Source organism: Typopeltis vanoorti, chromosome 23, assembly GCF_054136105.1.
Source record: "Typopeltis vanoorti isolate ZY-2024b chromosome 23, IOZ_Tvanoo_1.0, whole genome shotgun sequence".
Classification (NCBI taxonomy): Eukaryota; Metazoa; Arthropoda; class Arachnida; order Uropygi; family Thelyphonidae; genus Typopeltis; species Typopeltis vanoorti.
Window position 1 is genome coordinate 5,761,073 of NC_143571.1, and position 27,651 is coordinate 5,788,723.

Below are 27,651 nucleotides of genomic sequence, written 5' to 3' on the forward strand. Positions count from 1 at the left end.
ATATTGGTGAGTAAGAAGAAACGGCTAGGGATCTTGGAGTTTTATTAGATACAAAATTGAAGTTCAAGGGTCATACAGCAAAGAATGCAAATACAATCAGAGGATAATTGAAATGCTGAAACAACCTTATCTTTGAGGGTAAATATAAGTTGTCATTTTGCCTCTTTTACAAGATCTCGATAGGACCTTGTGTGTAGGTCTTGTCTTCTTGTTTCCGCGGTGATTCTAATATCATACTTATTCAATTCATTCACACTACCTGCATACACAACATCCAATGGCAGTCTATTCCAATCATGCACCACTCTATGAGAGAAAAATCTAAATCTCATTCCTTTCTTGAAGGCATTCATTCTCAGTGGAGAGAGAGTGTGCAAAGGAGAGTGTTAAAAATGATATCAGGATTGTCGAATACTGATTTGAAGACATACTGAAAATTTGTAAACTGCAAGCACTAGCAAACAGGAGAAAGAGGGGTGACATAAATGAGATTTACAAACTTCTGAAAGGATCACACAGGATTTCAGTTGATGGAATTTTTCATTTTATCAAGGGTGGAGAAAGGACGAGAGAGCATCCTTGGAAGCTGAGAATGAATGCCTTAAAGGGGTGAGATTTAGATTTTTCTCTCATAGAGTGGTGCATGATTGGAATAGACTGCCATTGGATGGTGTGTGTGCAGGTAGTCTGAATGAATTGAACAAGTATGATAGCTGTCCATATAGTATGTGGCCTCCCTCGATGAGTCCTTGACTCCCTGGAAGTCTCTCTTAATAATAATTTAGATTATACCTTCTGACCATGCCTTCTGAATTATGCAGTGTAGTCACTGTAAAACATTTTATACCTACAGATTTGGCACCATCTACTCTAGCTGCTTTTCAACATTTCTGGTTTCTGATTACTCTTTTTACTTTTAATATAGCACTCCTAATTGCATTCCTCAATGTTTTCTAAACCATGATGTAACTTCTTGTTGCATTTAGCAGTCTTTCAAAGCAATTGCTCCAGACATCTAGAATCTCTCTCTCTCTCTCTCTCTCTCTCTCTCTTCAGGTTGAAAAAGTCTCTTCTCTATTGAAGAATAGAGAAGAGAATATTGAAGAAGCTCATTTCTGAGCTTCTTCAATAGCCTCCAGAATATTTTGCAACCTTCCTGATATTTATTTTCTTTCTTACCCAAGTCTTTCCATGACTTTTGTTTAGCTAGTCTGACACATCACTTCACTTTCTTACATTTTTTTTTTTCTGCATTCTTTTCACAGCACAAGCTGATTTATTTGCCAGGAGCTTTCCTCTTTTCCACGACTGCCTCTATCTTCCTAAGTCCAACATGGAGTTCTGATTTTTATATCATTGCAAACAACCTAACCAGATGCTTCTCAGGCTGAACCAATCAAAGTTTTCTTCAGGGATGTCCACTGAATGTCCATATTTTCTGGCTAGAATTCTTGCTTTCAAACTCTTTTATTTTTTCTTGAATAATGTTTGTGTATTTTAGTCTATAGTCATCTCCAAAAACAACTCAACTTTATTCATTTTTAAAATTTTCTTACACACGTGTCTTTTCAATATGATATTCGATTTTATCCTGCTCAAAACTAAATGATCACTTTCAATTTCAAATCATCTGCATATACTATTTTGTCCTGACCCAGTATGAACTTTTATTATTTCTTGTATCTTCTCTTCATGTGAATTTGTGCATATTTTTAAGTTGGAACATAGTGTTAATAAAAACTAGCCCATGTCCTGAACAGAAATCCAGCAGGTGCCTACCATTATTCTTAACTTTGCTCTTTTCTCCAAATTTTCCCAAAATGTTTTTATCTGTTAATCATTTCCTATACTACTTCAGATTCCAACAAGGACCAACTTTTCCTTTTTCATTGTGTTTGCTGCCTTCTGTAATGTCTCAAAAAATTCCTCTACTTCTTTCTTATTAGAACCTTCTATGGGAGGTTCTAATAATTCTCATTGTCCAGGTTCCCATTCTGGTATTTGCTCACAACACCTTACTTGATGCTATCTACCCATTCAAGATGATTATACTCATATTTAGTGTTGAATACCAAACCCACACCTTTTCCATGATTATTACTATCTTGTATTTATTGCTCAGAAAGATCTCATCTGTTTTTGTTTTCTTTGTTTCAGTATTATGTCAATTATCCTATTATGTCAATCTGTAGTTATCGAATTCTTTTGTCAGTTCTGTTTCTTTTCCAATGATATTTGTCATGTTGATGGTGGTAAGCTTAGCTTGAACTCTGCTAATGTTAAGTTGGAACATGTCATTATTATTACAAACTGCAAATATTAATGCAAATATCAAATCAGTCAATGCACACAAGATTTACCAAAAAAGAGAGCAAGCATTACTAATACAATTGCTGTTCCAAGCCAATAAATAGTTCTATTTAAACAATGATCAAATTAAAGAGTTTAAAAATAACTTAGAAAATTATTTTAGTCAGGTACATCACAAATTAATCTCTACAATTTCACTAATTCCAGCCAGAGAACATCACCTTAAATGTAAATCTTAAAATTAATTCAGAAATTTGAACTGTTAAACTTACATACCTCTAATATCAAGTTGACTATAAATTTAACAAATAGACCATTTATGCAAGATGAATTAAATGTTCCTATCAAAAAGTTCTGATTTTGGCTTAAATCCCATTCTACAAACACCATACTTAGAAATTATGGTAAGTGTAGAAAAGAGCATTCAAGGGTTATACACAGATAAAATCAATAAATTAAGATTTGCAGTTGTCCAGATTCCTTAAAAATTAGAACTCCCCTCCTATGAATATATCCTTATCATAACTGAAAGTTCTCTGCTGTTTGCACCAGAACAATATCATCATCATTGTCACTAGATCTGATAAAGGTATGCATATGTTCTAATGATTTAGTAGAGAATATAATCATAAACTTAATATTTTAATCAGGGATAGATTGACATATAGTGTAATTAGCAGTGGCCCAACTCAAAGCCATAACTTTCTCTGAATCGAAATTGAATTTGTAAATGGGGGAGGGGAAATGTATTGTCCTCCTTCCCATAGGCACTATACTACTGAAGGAAATTCACTATAGCAAACTATTTATGTAGTCTCTACATTTCTACTATAGTGAGAGTCAACTGTATATGTAACGTTATGCAATCCCCACACATAACTTTCATTATATGCAGGGGTTGCATTCTCAAGAATCGCTGTGTATATCGAAGATGTTTAAAACGGGAGACTTATAATATGGAATAGTAGAAGTTGAGTTCCCAAACAAGTGAAATTCTGATCTTTCAAGATTAATTTAATTGAAAAATGCACCTATTTGTCATAAATATTAAGGCATGAGAGTAGTAAATAAAATATTCAATGTGTATAAAACAATTAAAGCAGTGCTTTAATCGTTTATAACTATTTTAACTGTTTATAACTTGATCCAGCCTCCTTTCCATTTTCTCATTTGTATGAGATTGAGATTTTGTGAGACTCGTAAACGATTGAATGCTTTTATGAACTGTATAAGCATTATCCCGAATAATTATCACTCAGGACCAGAATTCATTCAGTCTTGTGGTCCTTTGAATGTCAATGCTATGTTCATCTTTAAAACCGATTCAGAACTTCCAACTTCACCTCTAAAGAATTAGATTTCCTGAGCATTCACTTCACTTGGTCTTTATTTGCATTCTTCTTTTCACTATTGATATCCTTTGTTTTTTTCTTGCTAAAGATCTTCTTCAAAAGACACAGAAATTATTTACAAATAAAGATAATTCCTCATAGACCAATAAGATGTATGCATGAAAGCTTTCACACCTTGCATAGGAAATAACGATAGTCCTTATGCATCGAAATGAAATTGTGTACATGCAAAATCTCAGATAACGAAAGTGCATATAACCAGAGTTACCTGTATTAAATAAAAAATAATGTTATTAAAGAGAAGATTTAAAAAAATATATATTTACTTAGAATGAGCAAATACAAAAATTAGCAGATTGTTTGTTAGTTCAAAATAACTATTATAAATCTTACTTATGTTCAAAACTAAGAAACAAACCTGTTCAGCACCAACAGGACTAACAGGCTTACACTTGAACAGATGATTGATGAACTTTGGAATAAAGGAACTATAAAAACATCAAAAATATGAAAAATAAAATTATCTGCAAATGCACTGAAAAGTGATAAATATATCATATCAAAAAAATTAAAGAGAAAAATTCATTTAAAGGGAAAATTTGGTGTTTTATGATAAAACTCGACGAATTTTGTTCATTATTATTATTTTATCGTTATTCTATTATGATGTCATTATCCATTGACCATGACAGAATAATATGTGAAGTAGAGAATGCTTTTTTAAATGTGCAAGTGTCTTTTTTTTTCATCTTTTTCATGATATAGCATCAACCCTCATAACTGATATCATTTCATGAGATATATTTGTTATGATGCTTCTGAATATAACATTAAGCCAGATTCTTAAATTCCTCATTTTGGCAGAATTTTCTATGGAGGAGAAAGAAAACCTCAGTATAATAATGATGATGATAATCATGAAAATATGGTTATAAAATATAGTGGCTGTCTGCTTATCAATGATTAACTGGGACCAAAAAATTAAAAAATAAACAACCATGATGAGAGCAATATGGACCATTATTTATTTATTATTTTTTTTATTAGACAGAATTAGCTAAATATTGTTATTACAATGAAACAGGATATAGATGGCGCTCTGATAATTATATATATATATATATATATATATATATATAAATCCTTTTCCAAGAAATGGGTTAAAACAAATGGAACTATAAAGTGCACTTCAATGAAAAACTTGAAAAAATTACTAAACAATTTAAATTAACAATGTGCTTTCTGGAAACCTTGAATTTAAAACTCAATTTGAATAAAAAAAAATGTTCCTTTGACAACCTGTTCTAAAAAAAACACAATTCTATCTACAAAATCATAGTTCAACAAAACTGTGCCTTCAATGAGAGCTGAGGTTCCTGATAAAACAGTTTTATTGAATGAGGTTCTTCAGTCATTTTTGTAGTTACTTGGGAATCAGAGTTGCCCTGCTTATTTTTGGGAGTGAAGGCCAGAGAACTTTCCCACTCCCCTAAAGTTGTCAATTGTGGAGAATATAGATTTCTGACATTTTTCTGAAAGTGAAGAGTGTCACATTCTTCTGAAAAAAAAAAACAACAACCTTGTTTTGGTTTTGATATCTCATTCAGGATACATGCAAATGGTCAAATAAGAGAATCGATTCCGAAACAAGCTTTGAATGCTCTGCCATGTTCAGGGTCATACAAAAACAATGACTTCAGTTTGTGTGCCTCAAGAGTTCAACAATTTCCTTGCTGAAGGAAATTGTTGAGCTCTTTGTAATATACACAAGTTCTCACATAACTTTATCTTTGCCATCGATAACAAGGATTTCCACTTCACAGAGATCTTTGGAAAAATCTGAAAAAGCACCTCCACATCTTCCCATGTCATATCAATTCTGAGATTTGCTCCAAGCTGTATTGCTTCAGTTCCTTTTTGTTGTTGTTTGCTGAGTTTGAACCCTTCAAAATCAGACATGATCTAGGCTCTCAAATTTTCTCATGCTGCTGACAATGATTTCTGGCTTACATTCTCACAAGCTTTGTCAATGTTATCTATTGGTGTTATATCTTCCAAAATTCTTTTAATATCAGCTTGACTCTATCAGTTACCCCATTGTTTGAATGTAAGCTTATGGTACATCATTATCGACTTTTCACTGAATCAACTGATCCTCAGTTGATTCAAAGAGGTGGTATATTCAGGGAACTAAACTTTCCCTTTTATGAATCCCAGGGAATACTCAAGGTCTAAACTGTGGGGTGATTCACCATCAACAACAGGAGAGCCTTCTCCCACCAAATTCTTAGTCTGAAAATATTGCTCTACTTCTGGAATGAATTAATTCATGCACTGATCATGAAAACTTTCAAGGGGCACCTTCATTCAATATACCTCTGTCCTTTGGAAATCTTCTCCATACCATTTTCCCCAATGGATACAACCTCCATTTCTTCAAGAAACACATTAACAGATTCCTTCCTTTCTTCTCTGTAATCACTTGCCCTCACCCAGCACTGTCATGTTATAGGTCTTGATACATTCTTGTGTATAAGGTTGATATAAAATAAATAAATAAATATTTTCAATTATTAGTGAATAATTGAAAATGTTTATCTGCTTAATTAATAGATAATTAGACTGTCATTAAAAATATAATCTCCAAATGAAAGCAATCAAAGATTCATACATACTGAACTGAAACTGGATTTTTGTCCTTTATGCAAGCTTTTGATTGCTAGCAATAAAAGATCATTTATTAATAGCATGAATACATCATCAAAATGATGAATTCATGCCATTAATAATTGAAAATGTTTGTTTCACCCAAGAAGGAAGCTTTTAATGACTATAATCCTTATATGAATTAGTATTAAAAGCAATAATATTGCCAGCCTGGCTGGCCGAGTGGTTAGCATATCCACTCTCCAACCAAAAAGCTGCAGGTTCAAATCATGCCATGGGAATGGATGTTGTGATTACCTGTGGAAATACTAGGGGTGGTGGTAGGTGGAAGATGGCATTGGTGTAGTTGCGGTTAGTTGTAGTTGGTGGAGAGCTGTAGAGTACGTGCCTTCCCTCAATGAGTCTTTGGACTCCCTGGAGGTGTTACATAATAAGTAATAAAAAAGTGTGGTTTTTTTTGATAAGTTAAGACGCATACAGTACATGTATCATCTCTCAGTCATGATTAACTCTATAATTATATCTGTGATTACTCAATGTTTCTTTTGTAATGAACTGTGGATGCCAAATTAAAATACAGTCAACTCACTGTAACAAATATCATTATAGTGAACAAGTTAGAAACATAAAATACTTAGAAATACAACTAAATAACTATTGCATGAGAAAAATAAATAAATAAAATACAAGTGCAAGAAATAAAAGCTAGTAGAATATTTTGATGTCTCAACAAGTAAGTCAGGAAGAACTTGAGTAAAGAAACAAAAATAAGAATATATAAAGGGGCTTTAGATCACCATACTAACATATAGAACGCATAGGATCTACAAAAATCAGACAAACAAATAACAGTAATGAGATGAAACAAAAAAAATTGAAGGTATAACAATATAAAATTAATTAAAAACAAACCAATCAGAGAAAACTATGAAACATCGCTAGTACATTGTTTGATCGGAAAAAAAAAAAAAAAAAAAATCTTATAGAAAGAATGCAAAATAACAGATGGTAAGGTACAGAGCTGAATACCAAAGGGAAAGAAGGCAAGGATAGACAGCAGGATGGTCTTGAAAAACAGTAACACTAGAAGTACCTAGGAGACTTGCTTTAGTGACAACTGACTGTATATTGAGAGGATAATGAGCATTTATAATACAAAAGGTTCAGTAACTCAGCTAGATAAACAAATATGATCATTCATAGTCCGAAGAGTATTTGTTTGTGAAAAACTCAACATAATCATTCTCTACGTACACTATAATGATGCAAAAAATATGCTTCCCTCCACTATAATTTTATTTCAAATGTGTCTACATGGATGCTATGTAGAGAAAAGCAGACAGAAAGCAAAAAGTTATAACTGTTAAGCAACCTTTTCTTTTGCTTATTATAACTAACCTTTTGAAATAACACACCCACACACACACCCACAACTAACTACCTCATATATTAAAAAGATTTAAAAAGAATTCTTACTTGGCAAATTTGACACAAAACTGAGTAAAGTACTTTCGAGAAGTTGCTAGGTTGTCTCTCAATAGAGGAAGCGTTTGTCGTAGGTGAGAAGTGATGGCAGTGACATAGCTGCTCTGATCACCCACTGTTTCCACTACAGACCACTGTATCTATAATAAAAGAAAGGGGTTTTACATGTTTTCTTTGTAAGTTATTTATATTTCCAATCTAAACACAAAGTTATCTGCATGATTTATAAAGTTAAGTAAATTAATAGTAACAAAATAACAAAATCATGAAAAGATTTGCACCATAAAGAGATAATTTTGAAGAGATAAATATCACAGCAAAATTGTATAACTTAAGAGTATATGTAAAAAAAAAAAAAAAATCTTCAATGTGAAAATAATCAAACAGGTTTCAGTTAAAAACAGTCAGTGAAATTTAGAAAATTGCAGAGGCTTTGCATTCTGCAAGAAATGAATTGGGAAATGTTTGAGAAATTTCTATAAATGAGTATTTCATTAGTTGGAGTCTTCAACACTACATGTAATACAAATATAAAAGTGTTTCATCTTTAAAGGTACCTGTGGCATAAAACAACAAATTTACATAATAACAACAGTAATATACTTTACTGAAAGTACAAATATTTCATGCTGAAAATAACAGTACATTATCTATGTGTGCAAACAACAAGCAAATCAAAGAACAGTAATATAAGATATATACAACAATTGGTTTACGGTTAAAAGTTGCCACGTGCTAGGAATTAATATTAAAAATAAATAATATTAAAACTATTTTTGATATTTACATAAGTTATAATATAGTTACTTCTAAACTTTTGAAAGAGAGACAATCATTCCAATTCAGTTTAAGCCAATGTAAAAGGATTTTACAACTTTCTTTGAAAAGACATTCATATTTAAAGTTGCTTCTATGGAGAAGGCAAGCTTCATCTCACAGGATACTGTGTTTAGCATCAATACTATTCAGTGCCAGGCAAGAACTTTTGAAGTTTCACATATTCAATGTAGTAATGATGTTAATTCTTTTTTCCACAGAATGGCTTGTCTGCCAAGAGTATGTCAAATTACATTCACAAGGATTTGGTAAATACCAGCTACAGATAGAGGTGACAGTTTGTCTTTTGTAGATGGTAATAGTTAATAATTTTTTTTTAAATAGGAAAATATATGGAATTAAGGTTAATATTCTTCATATTTCTACCAATAAGTTCAGATACAAGAAATATAAGAGACTGGAACACTGCAGTCTGTTGAAGCATACTTAGATGTTTTAACATAATATCTATTGGATTTGATGGGGATTGTGAACATTTAATTCTATGTTAAGAATTAAATGGTCACAACCCTCATCAAATCTAACAGATAATCGACGCTTATGTTCCAACACCAAAGCATTACTATTTGGTATGACATCCCTTTCCTTAAAGAAAACATAATTCACCCAGGTTGATCAAAATTATAGATTATGCAAAGATTGAATTTTTTTTGACTAAATTCTTCTCTGTATTGAATCTTTATTTAACTTTTAGCATAAAACTGATCTCATTCATATTTTTGTTTAATGGAAACAACAAACATTTTGAAACAATAATTACTTATAGTTATTATCATGGGTATTTCCATGGAGTACGGAGACTCAACACTAATCTTCATACACTCTAAACCTACCATTCACTTACAACTTCTAGCAATCCATTCCATTCACTCACCACTCTCCATGTAAAAATTCTAGTCTGCACACCCTTACTAACTACTCTTACAGGAATTCCACAGGTGATCCCTAGTTCTCTATTTTTCATCATCATCATCAAATTCCTGCCATGTACCCTCAAGGGGTGTACAGGATATGATAGTACTACATGAAAAAAATTACATCATTACTAACTTCCTATCTACAATTTTCCTCCAAATCAGTCTGTTACTTGTCAAGGCTTCAACATTATCAGATCTTATATTTCAATCAGCTAAGGAACTTTGTACCGTATCAATCCACCTATATCTTGGTCTTCCTCTGGGTCGTTTTCCTGCCAACTTGGCAGAGAACACTTGTTTTGCTAATCTTTCCTCGCCCATTCTGTTTAAGTGACCATACCACCGGAGATTAGCTCTGCTAACACATTCTTGGATATTGACAATGTCAAGTTCTTTCCTAATGTCCTCGTTTTTAATATGATATTGCCAATCAGGCCATCTGTTCACGCCTATAATCTTTCTCAGGATTCTCATATCTGCGGTCTCTAGTCTTTGGTCAAGTGTTTTACTTCTGACCCAGCTCTCAGATCCATAAGTTAAAACTGGTTTTGAACACTGTCTTGTATACAGCTAATTTAGTGTTCCGACTGATTTCTCTCTTATTCCATATGAATTTATTCAATTGACTTCCTACCATACCAGCTTTGTTGATTCTGTTGTCTATTTCTATATTTAATTTACCATCTTCACTAAAAATAGTGCCTAAGTAGCTGAAATGTTTCACTTGTTCCACAGGTTCTCCATTCACAACACAGTTGACATTTTCAATGATTCTGCCTATTTTCATTGTCTTTGTCTTTTTATTGCTGACCTTCGTGCCATATCTATTACAACAGCTATTCAATTTAGTCAGAGAATCTTGCAGACTTGTAGCAGATTTATTTAGAAGTATAACATCATCCGCATAAAGCAAAGAGCTGACATTAACATCTCCAATTTTGATATCATGTTTAATACCACTTTCCTTCATAATGTGATCCATATAGATAATGAATAACAGAGGGGATAATGTACATCCTTGTCTCACACCAGATTTAACATTAAACCATCTTCCTATACTCCCTTCAATTCTAACTGCTGACTTACAACTCAAATAAAGACTAAGTATTGCTTGATATAATGCCCCATTGACACCATATAACTGTAGCGTATTGAATAGCTTCTCTCTTGGCACCTTGTCATATGCCTTTTCCAAATCGACAAAACTTAAATACAGATCTCTGTTCTATTCCCATGCTTTCTCGACTATTTGTCGTAAAGTGAAGATCTGATCCTGACAGCCTCTTTGGCCTAAATCCAGCTTATTCTTCACCAAGCTTTTCTTCCACAATTCTTCTCAACCGTTTCTCAAGTATACTTGCATAGATCTTGCCAGGAACACTCAGTAGGGAAATACCTCTATAATTCTCACATTCAGTTTTATTTCCCTTTTTATATATGGGTACTATGAGAGCTCTACTCCAATCATCGGGAATTCGTCCCTCTGTCCAGGCTTTCTGAACTATGCAGTGCAGCCACTGTAAGACTCTTATACCACCATACTTCAGCATTTCTGGTCGAATATCATCTACTCCTGCTGCCTTTCCACATTTCAAGCCTTCGATGGCTTTTTCTACTTCAAGTATGGATATGTATTCCTGACTGCATGCCTGGTCAGTGTTTTTTACCACTGCGCTGTCATCACTGCTTGTTTCATTTAGCAGTTTTTCAAAGTAATTACTCCATACTTCAAGGATATCTTTTTCTCCGGTTTTCATGTCACCTTTATCATCTCTAACTCCTTTTACAGCACTCTTTCCTCCGTTCCTAAGCTTCTTCAACAACCTCCAGCATATTTTGCCACCTTCTTGATATTTATTTTCTATATTCTTGCCAAAGTCCTCCCATGACTTTTGTTTAGCTAGTTTTACACAGTGTTTAGCATTTTTGCATTTGTCTCTGTATTCTCTAAGAGAACAAGCTGACTTATTTGACAGGAACTTTTGATATGCTTTCTTCTTTTCCTTCACTGCCTCTTTAACTTCCTGTGTCCACCAGGGAGTTCTGATTTTTTTATCCTTGCACACAACCTCACCACATGCCTCTCTAGCAGAATCAGTCAATGTTTCCTTCAGAGTTTGCCAATGAATCTCCAAGGTTTGATTCCTGTTCTCAAACTCTTTCATTTTTTCTTCAATAATCTTTGTGTATTTTAGTCTACAGTTCACATCTGAGAGCTGCTCAACTTTTATTCGCTTTAAAACTTTGTTACATGTTATTCTTTTCAATATGAAATTCAATTTTATCCTGCTCAAGACTAAATAGTGATCACTTCCAATTTCAAATCCTCTGTACACTCTGGTGTCCTGCACCAGGGAGAAAACATCACTATCAACAATAACATAGTCAATGAGACTTTTCTTATTCCTTGCTTCTTCTCTCCATGTGAATTTGTGCACAATTTTATGTTGGAACATGGTGTTAGTAATAACCACTCCATGTCCTGAGCAGAAATCCAACAGATATTTGCCATTATTATTAGCTTTGCTCTTTTCTCCAAATTTTCCCAAAATATTTTTGTATGTCTCACAATCATTTCCTACTCTGCTATTTAGATCCCCAACAAGGACCAACTTTTCCTTTTTCATAGTGTCAGTTGCTTTCTTCTATTTTTCATATATTGAAAATTTTTCTTTGTGTCAATCTTATAAAACTCATTTAATAACTTATAAGTTTCTATCGTGTTCCCCCTCTTTTCTACCTATCAACTAAACGTGTGACCAAACTGGTAACAGGTCTGTGGAATGTTGCCTATGAGGCAGCATTCCACAGACCTGTTATCAGTTTGGTCACTTGTTTCTGTATCCACTCCACCACCTTCTGATTATCAAGAAACCCAGGTGACCAAAAGTAGTGAACATGTGGCCAAATCATAGCCTTATAAAGAGGGATAATAACTTGCAGGACATCTATATCACCTTTATCAAGTACAGTCATACCCTGACTTATGCGAATCCAGAGTTACGCGGTTTCTTATATGTACGTATTCCCGTCCCACTTCACCTCACCACTAGTCGTATCTTTCCGGCACTGGCCGCATTTGCCAGTAATCCAAGAGCTCTAAAAAATAAATCTAAAGCTATCTTGCCAGTGATTTGGAAGTCAAATTCTATAGCTTGGGTGACAGCTTCTATTTTTGAAGACTGGTTTGGTCACCACCTCATACCTGAAGTTGAACGTTATTGCCAGTTTAAAAACATTCCGTTTAAAGTTATGCTCATTATTGATAATGCACCTGGTCGCCCTCCTGCAACTTTAATTGATTTTGATCCATGTGTAAAAGTTGTTTTCTTGCCTCCAAATACAACCAGCTTACTTCAACCGATGGACCAAGCAGTTATCAAAACATTCAAAGCAGTGTTCATTTGCAAGTCTAAATGAAGCTATGAGGCAAAATGAGCAACTGTCTGTTAAAGAGTTTTGAAAACAGCTTAATGTTTTAGATGCTGTAAGGATTATCGGAAATTCTTGTGGTGAAATTTCCCAAAAAAATCTTGAATATTGTCTGGAAAACACTTTGTCCATCCTTTTTTAAATGTGAAATGGAAATGTTGCCAGAAACTCATCAAGTTGCTGAGGCAATAGAAGAAGTTGTCAACCTTGCAAGGCAATTAGATTTAAACTCACATAACAAGAAGCTTACAATAGATGAACGCATAGAGATGCGTGAGCAATGTGCTACTGAAGAGACCGAAACTTCAGATCCAGTTCTACCAGAAAAGCACATGACAATTACAAAATTAACAGACGGTCTCACCTTAATTAAGAAAGGTTTACAGATTTTAGAGGACATAGATTCCAACGAGGAATGAATTGTAGCCCACAAGGCAAGGAATAAAAAAATCACTGGCTTGCTATGAAGAAATTTTGCATGACAAGAAAAAGACATTATACCGTCAGACGAATCTATTAGATTTTATGAAACCATCGACATCGAAATAACCTTTTTTTTTTATGTATGAAAATCTACAATTATGATTATATTTCTTAAAAAATATAGGTATTTCTGTAAACCTTTGGTCCCGATTAACTAATATTTTGTATGTTTGTATATATAAATTACATGCAAAATTATACCCCGAGTTACGTGAATTCGACTTACATGCTTTTTGTTGGTCTCACCTACCGCGTAACTTCGGGATATGAGTGTATTGCTCTCCCCAGTTTTGCCTCATTAGCTGTCCCGCTCCCACACACACCTGAAATCTTCTATCATTAATATACAAATTAAAGAGCAGGCCCTAATACAAAACTCTGAAGCACTCCACTAGTTATCTTCACTCTCCAAGATTCCACTCCATCATATACCACTCTCTGGTGTTTGTCAGTTACTCCAATCCATGCAGCTTCATATCCATTCTCATTTGAACAAATTTTTGTAACAGTTTTCCATGGGGTATTCTGTCAAAAGCCTTTGCCATGTATCAGCAGTATCATACTATAGTCATTTCCCCTGATCTAATTCTTCTGTTAATATTATAAAATGTGAGTAAATTACTAATGCAGGAACCTACCTTTTACAAAGCCACCATAGAGTATTGTATTCCTATCCACCCACTGGCAGAGTTTACATTTAATCAACTTTTCCAATATTTTAACCACCACTCCAGAGATATTAACTTATCTGTAATTTGCTACTTCTGTCTTGGAGCCACCTTTATGTAATGGAACTATCTTACTTCTTTCCACTCTCATGAAACCTTGTCAGAGCCAAGACCAAGATTGAACAACTTCATTAGACAATGCAAATTCTCTTGCACATTCATGCTGTACACTGGTGTCCAAAACCTAAGAATGAACACTATTTCTGAAGATTACAACTGCAAATTTGGACAAATCAGCTTGCAGCAATTGGTATAAATGGCAATTCCAACTAGAAAGCAGGTGAACATTAAAATTTTCGAATTGCGTGCAAAGGGGTTGTTATAGCACTTCAACAGGATAAAAAGAAAAAGAGCTGAGTAAATGAAGTTTGTTTGAAGGAAACTCTTTTTGTGAAGGAATAAAGTTGCAAACTTGGATGTCTTAATGTCTCAAAGACCCATCTAGATGATTTCCTGCAAGGAAACAATTATTGGAAAGATTGAAGAAGGTCGCGGAATTACTGATATGGCCAGAGAGTTTGGCATCTCACATAGAATTGTATCCAGGATCTGGGCAGCGTTTAAAATTAATGAAATGTGTTTCAACATTTGCTAAGAGGTCACTCTCATTCTATGACAGAGCATGAAGACAAATTTTTTTGATTATAACAGCAAAACATAAACGACACACCAAAGGCAGGTCAGCTTGAAAGTCGACTCAATTCAAGTATAGACACATGGATATCTCGACAAACTGTGACAAGATGTCTGCAACAAGTAGGCCTATATGCTCGAAGGCCTGTTCTCTGTGTCCCTTATTCACAGCTCATTGTAGAGCACGTTTTCAGTGGTATTATATCCATAAAAACTGGACAAGATACCAATGAGCTAATGTACTGTTTACAGATGAGAGTCGTTTTAGTCTTTCCTCCGATTCTAGACAACTCTCGATCTGGCGTGAAAGTGGTACTGATTACCATCACAAGAATGTTCTTGAAAGGGATAGATACTGCGGTGCTAGAATCATGGTGGGAAGGTATTATGCTTAATGGATGCACCAAACTACAAGTACTGGAAAAAGGGACTATGACTGGTGAACAGCAATGAAGTTCTTCAATGTCATGTTCGATTGTTTTGTGGTGCTTTAGCAAACAATTCAAGTACAAGAAGTGGAGATAATTCTGGAGCCCAAGTATATTGATTGAATCGAGTGGCCAGCACACTACCCAGATCTCAACCTAATAGAATTGGTTTAGGACAGGAGACACATTGCTGCTCAAAATTCCTCTCCAGAAAACAAACAAGGCTTTATATTTGCTCTGAAGGAGGAGTGGCCTCAACGACTCCTGAATCACTTGATTCTAAAATATAGTATGACAGTGTGAGTGCTGTATTGCAGTTTGGAGCGAACATATTCCATACTGAAATGTCTCTCCTCATAGCTTTCTGTAAACACTGTACATTAATTTCTTAACTATGCCCTTCGGAAATTTGTAACTTTTGCCAAAAATGTATTACAATTTAATTTGTACAAAATTTATAACCATTTTTTGTATAATATAATTTATTAGTATACTGGCAATTAATTTATGTTCACATCTGGCTGCAGTCATGAAAATGTTTTCACATTTAGATAAAAATGTAGTTCATCCTTAGATTTTGGACACCAGTGTACATAGGCAGACATACCATCCAGTCCCACTACTGTCTTCACATTAATATTTTTCAATTTGCTGAGCAACTTCTGTTTATCTACCTCAATTCTGAAATCAGTCTATGTTACATCACTTCAGCAACTCAACTTTTTTTTGCCTCTGTTGCATTCCTACCATCAGTACTGATTCAAGTCATTCTTCCATAGTCATTTTTCCTCTTACTTGCTACATAACAAAAACCCTCATGGATTTACTTTGGCATGCTGAACTAGTTTTCTCTCATAATCTGATTTGGTTTTTCTTACTACCAGTCACCCTTCTTGCTTGTATTTTCTACTGCTCATGAGTATGCTGATCATCTTTCTCTTTATATTCCCTCCACAACGTTTTTTTTTTTTTTGTCTGTTTCTTTATACCTCAACTCATCCACTTAACCTCCATTTGATTTATCCTCCTGACAGTGGGCATGCAGTCTGATACTTTTTTCCCAAACAATCTGACCATTTGCATTGTTCTCTCTCCTTGCAGTTTCTTAAGCCTAGGCACTGTCATAATTACTAGCTTTATAGTTCAACATAAACCCTTTCTTGGCAGAGAATTCCACATTTTGCAACTTCACATTTCATTTAATTATTAAGTGGATATTTCACATTGGTCACCAAGGCATATATCTACATAACATAAAAGTACAAAAAGTTAATAAGCTCAAACCATTTCTCACAGGAATAGCAGATCTCAATCTTCCAATCCTCATTCCGCAAAACTCCTCCATAGACCACCAATATTTGTCGTGGTATGTTCCCTTAAACATTCCAAGTCATAACATGGTATTAGAACATGTCAGTATGCACAGCATACTGCTAGTTCTAATATCATTAAGATTTCCTTATTACTTTTCTCTCTATACAATGAAATAGTTATGTGTTTCACAAGTAATGAAAACAGAAATGATATTATCTCTATAACAAAATCTTCATCATCTCTATAACAAAAATTAGTTCTGACCGTATACCTATAATGGAGCAGTTCATATCATTAAGAACAAGAGAGGTAACCATCCGTTTATAAGATAAGTCACATTGGAACTGGATATCTTGTATTTTGTGTCTGAAAGAGCAGTTTGGTATCCAGCATGAGGAGACCTGATTCATATTCAGCACACTAACTAGAATATGATTAACTAGAATAATCCAGCATTCATCCAATTGCTCTGGAAAACTGATTTTTTGTTGGATGATTTGAAAGTTTGGTGACTAAAAGGCAAGGTGCAATGACTGCAAGAAAGCATGAATCCTGGGGATAACAAATGAATGTTATTTGATGTTAAGGTATGGTTAAGGTACATATGAAAGAGGGAAGTAATGGCAATGGTTCTGAGGCAGTGTGGTGTGAAGTGAAGGAGCTGACAGGAAGAGATATTTAGTTGGATGTTGCTATAGGTCAGGGAATGTGGAGGGAGGTGATGAAGAAATGTATAAGCAACTTGGGTTAGTGAATAAGGAAAGGGTGATGAGTGATTTGAATTATGACAATATAGATTGGAATGAAGAGTGAGAATAAGGAAAATGCATTCTTGAGTTCTTGAGAGACAACTATCTTAATCAGTATGTAAAGGAGGGCATGTGAGGATCAAGAGTTTTAGATCTGATCATTTCATCAGAAGATGTAATTGTGAGTGAGGTTTCCCTCGAGTTGTTGAAAACAATCATGAAGTAACCACCTGGATTCTTGCAAAGACTTCTGTAAGGAAAGGATATGTATGGAATTACAAAGCTGGTGATCATGACAGGCTTAGGAGCTATCTTTTGGAGCTATAGCATAGAATGAAAAGTTGAGAGGAAAGGAAATAAAGCTGCTTAAGAACTGATAAAGAAATACTTAACAGTATCAATGTATGTGAATGTGTTTCTAAGGTAAGAAGGTTGAATAAATTGAATAAAATAGGTGTCAAATGGATGAATGAGGGAATTAAGCATTAAATCTGGAAGAAGACACTTTGGAGACAGTACAAGATGAATAACAATAATAATCAGTTGAATGAAGATTATAAAGAGCAGGTCAGAAGAGTGACTTAGTTTGTAAGGATAGCAAAAGTGAAGTATGAGTAGAAATGAGCAAACTAGACCAAGAAAAACTTTTGGGGAGTTTATTTGACATGTTGCAAGTAGAAATAAGAATGATTATGGCAATATGATGTAAATGGGAGATTGGGAACTGTTGAAGAGGATGCAGTCAAGTATTCAGTGAGCAGTTCATCATGGTGTTTCGTCCTCAGTGTGAAATCAGAAGATAAGTCACAGTGTAGAGAATGAAATGAGAGAAGACTTAATGAGCGAGCAAGAAGTATATGAGGAGTTAAGTAAGCTATATGTCAATAAGGCAATAGGACTTGATGACTATCATCACGCCTGATGCTAACTCCTTGGAATATTCCCTTAAGACGTGGTGATGTCATCAAGTCCTATTGTCTTAGTGACATATAGCTTACTTAACTCCTCATATACTTCTTGCTCGCTCACCATTAAGTCTTCTCTCATTTCATTCTCTACACTGTGACTTATCTTCTGATTTCACACTGAGGACGAAACACCCTGATGAACTGCTTACGTTAAGCCTACCTGATTAACAAGTCTTGCAACAGCAGAAGTTCCAAAGGAGTTCAAGGAAGGTAAAATGTTCCACTTCACAAAGGAAGGCTACAAATTATAGGCCAATCTATATATCTGGAGTTGTAGTTAAGGTATTAAAGTTGTTGGTGAGAAATAGGATAAGAAAGTGGGTTGATATTCTTTGCGCTTGTCAGCATGGGTTTGTTAAAGTAAGGTTGTGCACTAACAACCTGCTTATGTACTATATCAAGGTGATGAATGTATTGAACAAGGGAGACTAAGTATACCACTGTATGCATATACAGTGGTATACTTAGATTTTGCAAAGCTTTTGATAGATTTCCACACCACAAGTTATTAACTAAACTGAAGTAGATGGGATTGGATGACTACAGATATCTAGAAATGAGTTTCAAGCAGAGTTTGATGGGTTTTGTGTGTAACAGTGTACCTCTCGTGATGAGTCTTTTGACTCCATGGAAGTCTGGTATTAATAGTTAAATTAAAATAAATTAAAAATACATAAAATTACACCAAAAATAAAAGTTTGTGCCTTTTACAATTCCCTTTCCTCTATTTCAAAGCTTTTTCATTAGCCACCAAATATATTTTCCCTTCACAATATTCATCTTCTAAATACTTCAAGTCTTCTGATGACTTCTGTTTATATGCTTTCATGTATAAATTAGATTTTGTTAATTTTTCTCAGTACATTTTTAGGACATCTGTTGCTATACTTCCTAGGCAATTTCCATATCCTTTCCTCTTTCCCAGAAATGCTTCTAACTTCTTGAGTCCAATGTGATATTTGGATTTTTTTTTTTAAATCATTGTAAACAATTTTACACGTCTTCCTGATAAGTGGAATCATTCAAGTTTTTTCTCAGAGTCTGTTAGTGAGTCTTCAAGGTTTGGTTCTTGTTTCAAACTGTTTTTTTTTTTTTTTTGTTTTAAATAAAATTTCTATACTTGACTCTATAATCGACATCTGAAAGTTGCTTGCTGATGTTTTTTTTTTTTTTTTTAAGAGCTTTACATGTTTTTGTTTTCAATATGATAGTCATTTTTCTTGCTCAAAACTAAATGGTCATCACTTCATATTTCAGAACTTTTGTCAACCTATTTAAAAGAAGAAGCATTGTATAAAAAAAAATAATAATTAAAATGGGAGGAGGAACATCATTGCTTGCCATTTATGAAGATGGAACGCTCCCAAATCTTGACAATAGAGAGAGACAGTTATTCCGATTTAAATTTAGGTGGTGTAGAAGAAGCCATTTAAAGAGAGTCCTGAAGCACTTCTATACTGCCCAAATTTAAATCGGAATAACTGTCTCTCTATTGCCAAGATCTGGGAGAATCCCATCCTTATAAATACTGTATGGCAAACAATAATGTTCCCCTCCCCCATTTTAATTTGAATTATTTTATTTTTATTTTATTTATTTTGTAATAAAATGCTGTGTCATTTCATTATGTAATTAAATTTAATTTTATTTCAAATCAATTTTAAACTTAGGCCTTAATTGTAATCTTATTTATTTAACCACCTAGGTGGCTACAATAAATAAAAGGATGCCAGATACGGTCAAAATCTCCAGAAATATTAAGAGCTACAGCACAAGTTTCTCCTATCTTTTCCATGGCATGTGTCCTGTGGTGAGTAAAGTAAGCTAAGAGGCCAGCTGTGGATCAGGAATGGCAGAATCCATACTGATGGTCACTATTTAACTAGTGATGATGTTCTCCATTATTCTGGAAAGTGATGATGGGATAATGATTGGGTAGTTTGACAGCAGCCTTATATCTCTCTTTTTTGAAATCGGTTAGATATATGATTGCTTCCATACATTGGGATAAGCACCAGCTAAGTATAAAAGATTGTAGAAATAATACAGGACAGGTGTTAACTGTAGAGCATAATGTTTGAGAACAACTGAAGTGATGCCATCAGGACCATAAGACTTATTAGTGTCCAAGTTATTTAGTAATTTTCTGATGTCTTTGTGGAATTCCATACAGCAGAGGGAAATTTCCCTTGGTCATTATGCAGGAGGTTGAAGAAAAGAGTGATACTAGAAGGTCAGCTTTATCTTGGTAAAGTTACAGTGGTGCAATCAGGATTAGAGAGAGATGGAAATGCAGGTAAGAAGGAGTTATGTCCAATGGCTTTAGGAAGAGACTAGAAAGCAAGACTTCTATTTGGATAGAAGTTTTCTGCTATTGGCCTTTATGAAATCAGACTTAGATCTGCTGATAACTGTTCTGCATTTGCTACATGCTTTGGCATAAGATGAATATGAAGCTTGGGGTTCTAGATGTGTGCTACCTGTGGCAAGCTGAATTTTTTTCTTCAACTGCTTTGATGCACTTTCTGTTGAGAAAGTGCATCCAAAATCTATCCAAAATCCTCATCCATCTTCCAAGCCATGTTTACATGACTTGGAAGATGGATGCGGATTTTGGATAGAATGAAGAATAAAAGCCTTCATGCCAGTGAGCATAATTTCTGTGACTCATTCACTGCAGGTGTTAAGGTTGGAGAGGAGTGGTGGAAATTCTGGAGGTTATCCTATTTGGCATGTTTGTAGTAACAGAGGATGTGAGCATAGGAGTGGTTTGAGGAAGGGCATTATCTTAAACCAAAACAAAATAATACAACATAATAAAATGTCAGGAGGCTGGAACCAGTTAGATGAAACCCCTCACAGGCAGTTTTGGTCTGGGAATCAGAGTGAACAATGAAAGTTCAGCTAACAGAACAAACTCAAATTTAAGATCAGCAGAAAAGAACTGGAAGCATTCGATAACTATTACACTGACATAACTGGTGTTATTGAAATGAAGACTAAAACAGAGGAGAACTCTAAATGATAACTGTAAGATGTTATGGTAAGAGCTATAGGTGACTCTTGCAAACAATTGCAAGGAATATATGAAAAAATAAAGATCCATATATCATTTGGGGATCTTAATTCCAGAATAGGAATGAGAAAAAAAAAATTAATAATAATATAGAAAATTTGGAGAGAACAAAAACCAAAAATGGAAAATGACCAATTGATTATATAATATATAATAATTTAAAAATAATGAATACATTCAATAAACATAAAAATATACATATATAGATGGCATCTAAGAGGACAAAAATCAATAACAGACTACTTTATAGCAAATGAAAAAGCAAACCTCTTCCTAGATGTTGAATTTACAAGAGGGCTAAAAACAGATACAGATCACAAGAAATTAACATAAACTGGGTTGTATATTGGCTGAAGGATTTTAGAAATTGATACTAAATAAAAACACCAACAAGTTTCTCCACCTTATCTGTCTGGCTTCATCAGGGTATAAAAGAGATACAAAACAACTTAAATTGTTCATGAAGGAATGAACCGAATACAATTGTATTTTTTTACAAATACAGAAGAACGCGTACATCAAATGCATGGAGCGTGTATGATATTAACTGCTGTTATGCAGGAATGTTCTGTAATTAGCAGTGAAATTTAACACTGCCGTGCTTAATGAATGATTTTATGAGGGTCTTCCAAATATCAGCTAGAATTAAACCTTGATTTCTATTGAGACTGCATTTAGAACGGATGACTGCTATAGCTTCTTTTATGTTTCAGGAGTAGAAATCCTCTTCTAAATAAGGCACGGGGCTTTTGTCCCATTCTGATATTTGGAAGACTCTCATAAGATCATTAAGCACACCAGAATTAAATTTTGCTGCTAATTACAGAACGTTCCTGCATAACAACAGCTGATATCATACATGCTCCATGTGTTTGATGTATGCATTCTTCTGTATTTGTAAAAAATTACAATTGTATTCAGTTCAATGTTTTGGGAGCAGAAATCTTCTAAATAGGGCATGGAGCTTTTGTCCCATTCTGATATTTGGAAGACCCTCATAAGATCATTAAGTGCCAGAATTAAATTGTGCTGCTAATTACAGAATGTTCCTGCACAACAACAGCTGATATCATACACACTCCATGTGTTTGATGTACGCGTTCTTCTGTATTTGTAAAAAATTACAACTGCATTCGGTTCATTCCTTCACGAACAGTTTAAGTTGTTTTGTATCTCTTTTATACACCCTGACGAAGCCAGACAGCTAAGTTGGCTGTTTTTACTTAGTATCAATTATTAAATCCTTCGGCCAATATACAACCCAGTTTATCTTAATTTCTTGCATTCATAAGATGGTCAAAAATAATATACGGCCATTACAGATACAGATCATTATTTAGGGCAGGCAATATTAAGGTTTCCACCAAATTGGTTACAAAAAAATAAAATAAAAATAAATAAAACTAGAGAGAGAAAATCTAATGACAAAGTACGACTACAAAATGATTTAAGAAATTTATACCACACTACATAGGATTAATAACTATTTAAAAAAATACAAGAAAATGAAGACATCTAAAAATAATGGAATAATATGAAAGAAATTATTAAGTTAGTAGCATGTGAAAATCTAGGGATAGATCAAAAATACCATAAAAATTAAATAAAATAATTATGTATATTGGACAATGAAATAAAAACAGTAGTTGAAAATAAAAAGCTAGCCTTTAAAAGTTGGGTAAGTAATAAAAATGAAATTGAATATAAAAAATATGAGCAATAGCCAAAAGAGAAACCAGAAAGCTGGTAAAAATTTATATCATACCTAGAAAATTATATATATCAAATAGGACCCAATGCCTATAAAATAGTAAAGCATATGAATGCAGATATAAAAGATACTGCAAATATAAGTTATGAAGTTGATTTAAAAGAATAAAGAATTCTTAGATTACTTTACAGATCTGTGGAAAGACAATACTAAAGGCCCACTAAGTAAAATAAAATAAAATAAAAATGGTAAATCAGCAGGAGGTGAAGGGATAAATTCTGAAGTGTATAAATGTGCTAGTGATGGTGGGGGGAGATTTCATCAGACATCATTAAAGTTTTTAAATAAAATAGAGGACAAATACCACTAGAACAAAATACAAGTATAGTAATACTAAGATTTAAAAAAGGGAATAAAAGAAAACCTGTTAATATGGTGCAGAGGTATTGGTTCATTGCACATAATACAAAAAAAAAATATATATATGTATTATAAAAATTTACAAAATACAGTAGAATCTCTCTTAACCAGCAACAACGGGACTTCGTCGATTCTGGATGGAGATTTTGCGGATAATTGAATATATATTTCGAGAACTTGCCTGTTTGTGTTTTGTGCTGCCATCTGTAGAAATTGCAGCATGCGAAGTTTGTTGGTTGTGTTTTTCGATCTGCCAGCCATAATAATAAATAAATTATTATTATTATTACTTGACACCTCCAGGGAGTCCAAAGACTCATCGAGGGAGGGCACCTACTCTACAACTCTCCATCTCCACCAACAGCATCTACTGTCCACCACCACCACCACTAGTATTTTTCACAGACAATCACAAACATCCATGCCCATGGCAAGATGAGAACCTGCAGCCTTTTGGCAGGAGAGCGGATACGCTAACCACTTGGCCAACCTGGCCGGCAATAATATCAAAAATCGTGTGGATTTTTTAAAATTTAAAACACATACACATAATTTTCTATTTTACAAAATCAAATTTAAACAGCATTTAAAAATTACTTTCTTTGAACCAGCTAAGCCACCCAACGGAAAATCCACACTTGTCTTGCATCTTCATTTTCCCAAGAAATTCCTTCGCTTTTTCTTGCAGCATCAGTTCAGAAATGCAAGCTCCCTCTGATCTTTTCAGGGCAAACCACTCGTATAACAAACGATCTCATCACACCGAGATTGGTGTATAGTTTTCTGATTTTCTGCAGCTTTTGTAGATTCTGTTTGCATCATCAATCTCTGGAGTTGACCACCTTGCTTCTTTATATTGTACAAAGTTGAACTTCCAACTTTATATTCCTCCATTAATTTCATTCTGCTGATACTTCTCTCCATTTTCTCCAGCAATTCGAGTTTTAACTTGAGAGTGAGAACATTTCTCTCATGTTTCGAGGGAGTAGCCATAGCGACACCACGTGGGCTAGGAGCATACACATACAAATGCAGTTTGTTGGCGTGAGTTCTGGCTGCACAATATACAAAACAATTTCGGGTTTAAATTTAGACCTTCGAAAGTGCCATTGTTTTGGTATTGCTGGCTAATTGGGTGCTGGCTACAAGAGATTTTACTGTATAATTACAAAATATACAGCAGAATAATTAATGAAAAATTGAAAATACATAGTGAAAAAATATTATGGGAATGTCAAAATGGATTTAGAAAAGGATGCTCTATAATGGATGCAGAATTTTGTTTAAAACTACTTCAGTATAAGAAAGAAGAGAATTTAATTTAGAATCATTTCTTTATAGATTACGAAAAAACATTTAATAAAGTCAAAAGATATACATATATTGTTTGATATCTCACAAAGAATAAGCATATCTAATATTTTATTACAGACAATATTGAATATATATAAAGATTATGAAAAAAATAAATGAAAAATATCTGAAAAACAATCTATAAATTAAGGTGTAAGACAAGTATGTTCTCTGTCTCCAATACTTGAAAAGTCTTTATTAATGAAATACTAATACTGTAAAAACACAGGTATATAGAAATTTCTGGAATAATAAAATAAATACATTATTATTTGCAGATAATCAGGTAATAACATAGATTAGGAAGATGATTTACAAAAACAGCAAAATTTAAACATTATAGTAGAACAAACAGTTTGGAATGAAAATATCTATTGATAAAACTAAAACAATGGCATTTTGTGAACAAATTCCAATTAGAATTAAAATAGTTATGAACAATAAAATAATAGAACAGATGAATTATTTTAATTATCTTGAATGTGAAATTTCATATGCAGGGCCGTCGCTAGATTAGATCACATCCTGAGGCAAACAATTAAATATCGCCCCTGATGGATTAGAAGACAAAAATATAAGAAAATCTCCAATTGCTCTTTTGTTTTTATTACAAGAGAAACATTAATACAAAACGATTACATAATATTAATTAAATGTTTGCTCTACGGGGGATATTGCACAATAAAACTGTTATAAGCTCTTCTAAATTTAAATTATAAGTTATGTCTGCCTCTATCGATATAGTTGCTAGACCAACCAATCTTTCTTGGGTCACTGCTGTTCGCAAATAATTTTTAATCAGTTTAAGCTTGGAAAAACTGTTTTCCGCACTTGCTACACTAACAGGAATTGTTAGTGTGGCAATGGTGCTTACCGGAATATGGCTGAATGAGCACCCTCATTAACCACACCATGAGGCAGGCTGCCTCTATGCTATACCCCGTCGATGGTACTGATCATATGAAGGAGAAAAGGACATCAAATTAAGTTAAAAATTTTTACAGGTTATAGGCTTGATAAATATAACACACTTATTCCTAATCTTGTTCAAAAAGAAATGCACTTAACCCTGTGTAAGTCATGGCTGATCTCACAGATACAAACAAATTGTTTATTATAAATATTCTTACAAATGTCCAGCGTATAGCTTGGAGGCCATGACTAGCTGCACATGCATATATTACGAGTGATATTCTACACTGTTTATGCGGTCAGTTTTGGTTTAACACATTTTATGTAAAGGTTTGTGATATTTGATAGGAAATTGTATCTGAGAGATATCGTGAACTCCGATGTCAGTACTGGTTTAGTTTTTTTTTTATTATTATTTACCATTGAAAATGGATAGAAAAATATATCGATTGGATAGTCCATCAGATGTTGAAGAGATTCAGCGAATGTTACTCAAGTCCGATGATGAGAATGATAAAGTCGAATGCAAAAGTAAAGTGATATTTGATAGTAAATTGTATCTGAGAGATACCGCAAACTACGATGTCAGTATAGTATTGGTTTAGTCATTGTTTTTTTCTGTTTCTTTGTTCAATAATTTCTAGATTGTAACTGAAAATAAATAAACCATAATGTATTATATTTGCAGTGTTTTTTTTTTAAGTTTTCACATACTAGTAATGAATGTATCTCTCAGATACATGCGACCTATGCTGTAATTTTTCCGACTGCGACCTCCACAGGGTTAAAGATATACAATACTTTATCAGTACCTGTTATTATACAGCAGTAAAATTAGGGTAATAAATAAATCAGAGAAAGAATAAAACCAAGTGAACTGAGTTTAATGAGAAGAACTGCAAAAATGCATTATTAGACAAAAAAAAGAAAGAAGATATTTTAAAAGAACCAAAAATAAAATCAACAGAAGAAAAACTAAACAAATACAAACAAAACTAAATAGAAGACGTAAATCAATGGTAAATGCCCACAAGTAACTGCTGGATCTATCTGCAAAAATCCAGTAGTTATTTACCATTATGGGCTAGTCATTACCAATACTCTGTTCCAGCATAAAGATGTGCATAATCATTGAGAGAGAGGATACAAGAAATAAGAAGTCATATTCTTGTAGGAGACATGTGATGAGGTTGTCTATACAAAGATAAAAAAAAAACAACTCTGAACTTCAAGGTAGAATCAGAAAGTTACAGAGGCTGTAATGAAAGGAAGAAAACACACCAAAAGTTCCTAGCAAGTAAGTGAGCAGATTCCTGGAGAAAATTCAGAGATAAAACAAAGCCAAGTTATAAATAAAAGTAACTAAATGAAAGTCATTGAAAGATTTCTGCAGAAGATATCACAAATGTGGTAAAATGTTCTGCAAGCTATTGAAAAAGCTTAAAAATGAAGGATAGAGTACAGTAAAAGGAATAGGTGATGATAAAGAGGACATAAAAACTGGAAATAAATATATTCTGGATATTTCGTGCAGTTGAGTATAGGTGGTGCATTGCAAGTTAAACGTTTGTTTCTCATTTTTAAAAGTGATTTCCTAGTTAAATTTCAGAAGTGAAATCGCAGCAGCAATTCTCAAAAGGATTAATATCATGGAGAAACCTAATAAGTACTCTTTAAGTTACCCGTAATATGATTGACTGAAAATTTCACTGCCCCATTCTGTCAAATTCATGTGCTGTTTATATCGCTCTCCTAGTGCAACCAACAACTCAGAACTCTTCGATTTCCTCTCTTTGAAAGTCAATGCAATAGTTCGATTATTAGTTATTTCAACCTGAAAACAAACCCCAACTCAACATCACCAGAGTTAAAGACC

At 33.7% G+C, this 27,651-nt stretch overlaps 1 protein-coding gene across 4 annotated transcripts in view; it reads right to left on the minus strand.

The window, feature by feature from the left end:
- Positions 1 to 27,651, minus strand: part of Vps53 (vacuolar protein sorting 53) — a 349,419-nt gene that overhangs the window by 82,076 nt on the left and 239,692 nt on the right. For all 4 annotated transcript variants that reach the window (XM_090412655.1, XM_090412656.1, XM_090412658.1 and 1 more), the window contains exons 17-18: positions 7,806 to 7,954; positions 4,081 to 4,150 (exon numbers count right to left, since the gene is read on the minus strand). In XM_090412655.1, the coding sequence (XP_090268781.1) occupies positions 4,081 to 4,150; positions 7,806 to 7,954 (219 nt within the window). The remainder of the gene's footprint in view (positions 1 to 4,080; positions 4,151 to 7,805; positions 7,955 to 27,651) is intronic.